General features: G+C 44.7%; 1 protein-coding gene across 1 annotated transcript; it reads left to right on the top strand.

Annotated features, from left to right (window-relative positions):
* Positions 1 to 1,027: 1,027 nt before the first annotated feature.
* On the top strand, positions 1,028 to 6,941 carry LOC104393495 (aldose reductase-like). The gene is made up of 11 exons (XM_010003000.1): positions 1,028 to 1,047; positions 1,104 to 1,164; positions 1,326 to 1,493; positions 2,098 to 2,214; positions 3,535 to 3,612; positions 4,189 to 4,311; positions 5,466 to 5,572; positions 5,690 to 5,771; positions 6,269 to 6,352; positions 6,502 to 6,584; positions 6,899 to 6,941. The coding sequence occupies exons 1-11, from the start codon at positions 1,028 to 1,030 to the stop codon at positions 6,939 to 6,941; spliced, it is 966 nt and encodes a 321-aa protein (XP_010001302.1).
* The last annotated feature ends 665 nt before the right edge of the window (positions 6,942 to 7,606 follow it).

Genomic DNA, 7,606 nt, shown 5'->3' with positions numbered 1-7,606 from the left:
GGAGGAGCCCCGCGCTGCTTTGGGGCTGTTGTCCCGTGCTCCTCGTCCTTCCTGCCGCTCCCCATCCCCGCGGGAAGCGGGGCCCTCGGGAGGTGACCCCGTCCCTCCCCGCGGGGGAGCGCGGATCCCCTTTGGGCTGCAGCGACGTCCCGAGCCCCTCTCCTCCCGCTCCCCGGCCACCCCAGCCCGCAGCGAAGGTTTGCGTGCTGCTGCCTCTGTGCCCAGTCAGTCACTGCAGCCCAGGGTGAGGTTGCCTTGAAGCGCTCGGCAATGAGATGTGGCTTTAGAAAACAGTTCATGCGTTTCAAACAAGTTCTGACAAAAGAGATACGGACCGCTGTTCTGGTGACTGCGAAATCAAACGTTGTTCCCTGCCATGCCTGAGAACAAACATTGCTGGGTTTGTCTGAACAAGACGTGCCAGCGCTTCTTTGTGCACAGCTCTTACGTGCCCTTGCAGGGTAGAGAAACACATGGAAACGTCCAGCTCTGAAGGAAGCAGCAGGTGTAACTCTCAGATGAGGGGTGGGATGTGCCCAGGGGGGGAGCTGGGCTGAAGCGAGGCACAGTGCACCCTGGTGATGTGGATGACTAAGATGTGGACCCTTGCCCCTCCATCACACTAAAACTCTCCTGGGTGGGCAGTTGCTGCTTCTCATCTCAGACACGGCACGAGGAAGCAAGGAGTTCTGGGCAAGGGGCATTGCAGTGCTCCCAGGCACAAAATGCCATCCCCCTGGTCCACCTCTGCAGAACTTCTGGTGCTTGGGGCTCTGCAGAGCTGTTTGGCTGAGCCCTGGCTGGGAGTGGGGCTGTGGATAAATACTTGGAGACTGGTTTCCAGCCCTGGAGCCTGCATTGTAAGATGAATACAGCTGTAAAAACACCAGATGGAAGAACACTTCTTAAAACATCTTTGTATGTGTTTCCTTAGTTTCTAGATAACTGGAAAATGGCCTGAATGCTTTGATTTGGGATTTTAACCCTCTTCTTTCAGTCCCAACCAGGGCAAGTAGCAGCTGCAGTGATGGCTGCCATCGACGCTGGGTACCGGCACTTTGACTGTGCCTACGTGTACCAGAACGAGAATGAGGTTGGGGAAGGGATCCAGCAGAAAATCAAGGAAGGTGTCGTGAAACGAGAGGATTAAATACTTGGAGACTGGTTTCCAGCCCTGGAGCCTGCATTGTAAGATGAATACAGCTGTAAAAACACCAGATGGAAGAACACTTCTTAAAACATCTTTGTATGTGTTTCCTTAGTTTCTAGATAACTGGAAAATGGCCTGAATGCTTTGATTTGGGATTTTAACCCTCTTCTTTCAGTCCCAACCAGGGCAAGTAGCAGCTGCAGTGATGGCTGCCATCGACGCTGGGTACCGGCACTTTGACTGTGCCTACGTGTACCAGAACGAGAATGAGGTTGGGGAAGGGATCCAGCAGAAAATCAAGGAAGGTGTCGTGAAACGAGAGGACCTCTTCGTCGTCAGTAAGGTAAAGATCTGGTGACCTTGGATCCAGAGGAAGGCCTGCTTTGTGTAGAACGTGTTCACAGGAGGGATTTCAGAGCGGTGGGGAAAGACTGTCTGCTATAGCATGCAGTGATTCACAACACAGTTCAGGTCAACCTGATGGAAGTTTCTTTTGTCACCTTATCTTGTTGAGGGTTATCTAGCACATGACTGTAGCATTGCATTTTTGTGGGACTGTTCAAAATATGCTTTAAACAGTCCAAGAAAGTAAGTTGGTTTTTTTTAGTTGCTTATGCAGGAAATCCTAGATTTGGCTCACCACTGAAATTATTAACTTAAAAAGAGCTCTTTAACCAGTACTTGCTTGTAGTAAGTGGCTTTTACATGTCGTGCTTAACAGGACAGGATTAGTGTTTTTCAGTTTACAAGTCTGTTTGATCACATAAGGCACCACAACCCTCAGTATTACAAGTTGATCCCACTCACAGGGTGAGCCCCATCTGAAGAGCACTAGGATGGCCTAGTTCCACATTCCTTTCCAAAGGGTACCAGGATGCTCCTGAACAGAAGGGGTCCAAGAGTTTTAACCCCAGGGGTCACCATGTGCCTTGGCTTTTTGTCTCTAGCTGTGGAGCACATTTCATGAAAAGCCTCTGGTGAAGGGAGCCTGCCAGAAGACTCTTGCAGACCTGAAACTGGATTACCTGGATCTCTACCTCATCCACTGGCCTATTGGGTTCAAGGTACAGTAACAGCAATGTCCTTGGCTTTTCCTCCTATGAGACCTCCTCAGAACTGCCAGTAAGGCTCACAGCACTACTGCTGCTCCAGTCCAGAAAGAGCACGTGTCTGCTGTGTCTACCAGCACTGCTCTGGTGCTGCTCATTCAGCTTTATGCTGGCCACGTGAGCTGGGCTCTTGATCTCTGCCCTGAGACTGCTGCTTATACAGTGTCCTCTGCCCTTTGGATATCAGAGATGTAGATGTAGCTCTAAAATCAGGTCTCCCAGCTGTAAGCATGGGTTGTGCTGCTTTACTTTTGGGTAGGCATTGTCTTCTACACATCTAAAGTATACTCATCTGCCACTGATTTAGCCTCCTACTTTGTGGGACAGAAGGCTGTGCTGCCTGACAGAATTTATTTCCCCTGCATCTTACAGAATCACAGAGCAGAAGAAAATTCTTCTATTTTCCATTTCTATCTTGAATCACTAAGTCTTTAATACAGCCCAGATTGAGCTGACCTTTCCTGCAAGAGCCTTAGTTTTGTTCCAAAGATCTTGGGTTTCAAAAGGTGAGAGTTCCTGACATTTGAGTTTCATACTTTATATACTTCAAAGGAGCTGGTATCTCAGTCTTCTTCTACTCATAGTTTTTCCTTTCTGCTACAGAAAGGTTAAGATCTCCATCCTCTTACTTTTGAGCTTATTAGCTATTTATCATACTTTCAAAGATGTTACGGTTAGTTTTATAGGAACAAAGTCCTTGAATAGAAAAGTCATGGCATAATACTCTGACATCTGAACAACAAACTAGGTCTAGAGCAATATGGAGATGTGGGGACCTAGCTCTGTTCCCCTGTGTCTGAGATGTCGTGTTTTTCCCAGTGCCACCCACTTCAACTGAGGCTGCCTCACAGAAGACCTGTGTGTGTATGTAATATGTGGTTCAGCAAAAGTGGCTTATTCTAGATCTAACGTAAATGTCCATCAGCCCTAAGCAGGTCATTACACCTTTCAAAAAACAAAGCTTCAGAAAACAGTTCTTGTTCTCCCTCAGTAGGCATGATAGAGCAGAGCAAGCTTGTTTGTTCTGCTTTGTTCCACAAGTGGTGTGACTTGTTTATCTGTATGTGTTTTGGTGAGTCACCACGTTGCTGGGTCCAGGAGATAGACCTGTCCCTCTTACTAGGAATGTTGCTGGCAAAATGCCATGAACCTGCATGAATGATGTAGAAAAGTTATTAGGACTTCCTGCAGTGAAGTCAGTGATCATGGTCCTACTTTTCTTGGTATAAGCTTCCCGAAAAAGAGTGTTTCAAACACTTTCTTTGTCGCTGACAGGCAGGAGAGGAGCTGTTTCCCAAAGATGACAAAGGCATGTCAATATTCAGCAACACGGACATTCTACATACATGGGAGGTAAGTTCAGCCACAGTGGGAGAATCACATCTTCCGTACTTGGCAGTCTTTTCCAGGCTTTCATTACCTTCAGCAGTCACAAAGTTCTTATGCCTTTATCTTGTGGTGTACACTGCAGCTTTTTAAAACATAATGTTTAGTCAAACTAATAATCTTCAGTGGAGTTGCAGATTAGGCTACTTGACTGTAATAACCACAGAACTGTCTTCACCACAGGTCTTTAAACTGCCCAAATACACTTTGCAGGAATAAACATATTTCAGGTTGTGATCTTGCCTGCAGCCTGGGGTACAGTGCTCCAGTGCTGGCTTGATAGCACAGTATTGATTATCAATTATGTCCCACATGTAACTGACCTGGTGTTCCTTCCATCTCAAGGAATGAACCTTTGGGCTTGGGTGAGACGAAGATGTGGCACAAATACACCAGTGCACACTTTTCCCCAAGAGACAAACTTCACCACTCCCAAACAGCTGTCCTTCCCCTTATGGAAAGGAAAATAAGCCATCCCAGGAATAACACCTTCAGTCCTTGTCATGCATACTAGATGCTAGACTTTGCTTCTCTTTGCCTTAGGCCATGGAAGAGCTGGTGGATGCTGGTCTGGTAAAAGCCATTGGAATCTCCAACTTTAACCATGAGCAAATTGAAAGAATCTTGAACAAACCAGGACTGAAGTACAAGCCTGCAAATCTCCAGGTAAGCTGCACTGCAAGTGTACAGTTTCCAGGCATTATCAAGATTTGACTACAGCTGAGTGAGGAGATGGAAGAAGGGAGAACAAAGAGATAACAGCATGTAAACACCCATTAGGATGTTGTAGATCTCCTGTATCCTTACAGGGGATGAAATTGTGGAACACAAATCACAACCATAACTTCTTATAATACCTTACTTGTTCTGTTACTGGCAATGGCATCAACTCGTTGCTAACAGCAGATGAGTGTTCACACAACAGATGCAGTTCTTCTCATGCATGAATATAGGCATACACAATTCACTCAGTCACCCAGTGGAAAATGGGAGGTCAGTTTAAACTGTGTATGCAGAAGCACATGATTGGCATACCAGGAGGTTCCTGGTATCCACCCTGAAGACTTTTCTCCTTATATAAAATCAAAAGTGTATGTGTGTCTACACACATGCAAAAACCCTAGGTTTTGTCTGCACACAGCAGCCCCTGCCCCCTTGTATGCCATAGCTACATAACCTGCTGCAAATGCTTATTTCTCCAAGTGGCCTTGTACAGATTCAAAAATCCATTACAGTTCTGAATTCAGTAGTTCTTGCATTTTGCTAAGAGTACTAATCTCCAGATCTTGTAAGTCCTAAGGATACTTTAACACTTTCTCTGCACATAGCTACCAAAAAAAAAAGCAGGCTACAAGAAAAAATGCATCTCCATCCAAAATCACAGGTATCTCTAGAACCTCTTTACACAAACTGTCAAGAAAGGAGCTTTTCTGACAAGAACAGAGAAGGTGGCAGAACAGAGCAGATGGAGCGTGTTCTTCCAATACCACTAATATTAGTACTGAAAATACAAGGGACTGGGCTTTACACTATTTGCTAAACTACTGCTTCAAAATCTCAGAAACACACCAGAATGTGCCTTCTCAGGACCAACAAACCCAAACATGAGCTTTATGAAATGCTCTTTCCCCAGAGCAAAGACCCAGAGATGCAAGAAGCCTTACTGTAAAAGCAGGTGCTGTACAAAACTAAAGCTGAATAATACTTTGCAAAGAGTGGCACATTAGGGCAAAAACTGAACTGTAAGTGCATTAGGAGAACTCCTGGAGCAAGTTACACCAGTTGTACTGCTATCAATCTTTGCATTCTTGTGTTGGCAGATTGAATGTAATCCATACCTTACCCAGGAGAAGCTGATCAAGTACTGTCAATCCAAAGGGATTTCTGTGACAGCATACAGTCCCCTTGGCTCTCCTGACAGGCCATGGTAAGATTACTTTGTGATTTTTGAGGAAGCTGGCATGGATTATGCTTGTGACATTGAGGCTACAAGTGCACCCTTCATCATTTATACAGTTTCTGTTCCTGTCTTTCCTCTGTGTAGGGCTAAGCCAGAGGATCCTTCCCTCCTGGATGACCCCAAGATCAAAGAGATTGCAACAAAGCACAAAAAAAGCACAGCCCAGGTATGTAGGTGCTGGACAAGGGACAGCCCTTCCAGTAACACAGGGCAGCAAAGGACAAAGTAAAGGACGGGCTGGCTCTTCATTCCCTGTCCACTGTGGTGCTCTTCTGTGATGTTAAGTAGCAGTGCACGTTTGTTTGCTACGTGGCCTGCGGTGTATCAGTGTGTGCTTGTAAGGGCTGACTATCAACCAGGAGCATTTTCTTGACCCATCTTCAGATGCTGTCATGATTCAGTTTTCCCACAAAGTCCTATTGCAGAGAATGAAATGTTAATTAAAGTCCAGGTGGGAACTGATTTTCCCAAAAAAGGAGGCCTTCCATGTGAGGCTTCAGCACTTCCCTTTTTGTTCTTCAGGAAGCGCTACCTGGGCTGCAGGGACAGGAATGATTAGAAATGCAGCTCTCCAGAAGCAGGTGTAGCTTAAGGAAAACGGCCATTGAAGAAGCTCTGCTTCCTCCAAAGCAGGAGGAATGACTTGTTTTTCTGTTCTTCCAGGTTCTCCTTCGCTTCCAGATCCAGAGAAACGTGATTGTGATTCCCAAGTCTGTCACTCCACAGCGCATTGTGGAGAACTCCAAGGTGAGACGTTACGAGTGTCCTGGGTGCACAGCATGTTCCAGGATGTTGTGACTTCCCCCTGCAAAGCTCTCCTCCTCGTGCAAGAGGATTTTTTGCTTACAGTCTCTGATTTGTTGAGAGAGGTGGTTTCCAGCTGTTTTTCTTGTTAGGTGTTTGACTTTGAATTGACTAAAGAGGAGATGGCAACTATTTGCAGCTTTAACAGAAACTGGAGAGCATATACAATGAGCACGTAAGTGGTAACATTCAGTATTTGTTTTTTCCAAACCCTTAAGTCCTGAACACTGCACACACTGAGACATTGTATCTAAGAATTGCCTTGAATACTGACAGCCTAAGTCACTGGCAAAGGGACTCAGGTGTTCCCAGTGTAGAAATGGCATGCACTATCCAGGAAAGCAAATATGGAACAAATCCATTCTACAATGATGTAATTCAGAGCCTGCCTTAGTGGCTCCTCTAAGCACTTACTACAGCTTGATATATTAAATTAGAACAGAAAAGAAATAAAAAGATGGCTGAAATTGATTTATTTATTCCCTTCAGGTCCAAAACTCACAAGGAGTACCCTTTCAATGCAGAGTACTGAAGATGGTCATATCCGGCCCTCATATTCTTCAGGGCTTGGTCTGATATTCTTCCTACCCATTACCTAGCTTTCTTACTGCATCTCTCCTCCTGCAGCCAGTAAAGTCACAGGATATGTATTCAGTGATTTGTTGTGGTGGCTTTCCTTTTTTTGAAATCAGGACACAGTAAAATTTTTCTGAAGAGTAAAATGTGTGCTGTAATAATTGTCTGCCAAAATGTGGAATTAAAGAGAAAACAGGCACAGGCAACTACACATCCACACTTGTACTTCATCTTTTATCAACAGGTTAAGGAGGATAATATCTGATAAATGTGAACTAAAGACTACCTTCCTTAGGACGAGTGAGACAGCTAGGAGTTTTACCACTCCAAAACTAACTTTTTTTTTTTTTTTACTATTTATTACTCTCAAAAAAAAAAATATATGCAGAAAACATACAGATGCATGCTGGGCAGTATTTTTACACAGAATTTCTCCTATATATTAAAATACAATAGCAATGTGGGTTTTGGATACAACACAATTTCAATAAGTCCTTAAGATTAGTGTGATTCTTTACTCTTAAATGGAAAATTGTTGACAAGCAAAAAAAACCAAAAAAAACCAGCCCAGAACTTGTACCTGCCATTTCATTCCATTTCCCAACTTTAAGAAAATAATCT

This window comes from Chaetura pelagica, unplaced genomic scaffold (assembly GCF_000747805.2).
Source record: "Chaetura pelagica isolate M959 unplaced genomic scaffold, ChaPel_1.0 scaffold117, whole genome shotgun sequence".
In the NCBI taxonomy this organism is placed as follows: Eukaryota; Metazoa; Chordata; class Aves; order Apodiformes; family Apodidae; genus Chaetura; species Chaetura pelagica.
This window is presented reverse-complemented; position numbering and strand designations above follow the sequence as displayed.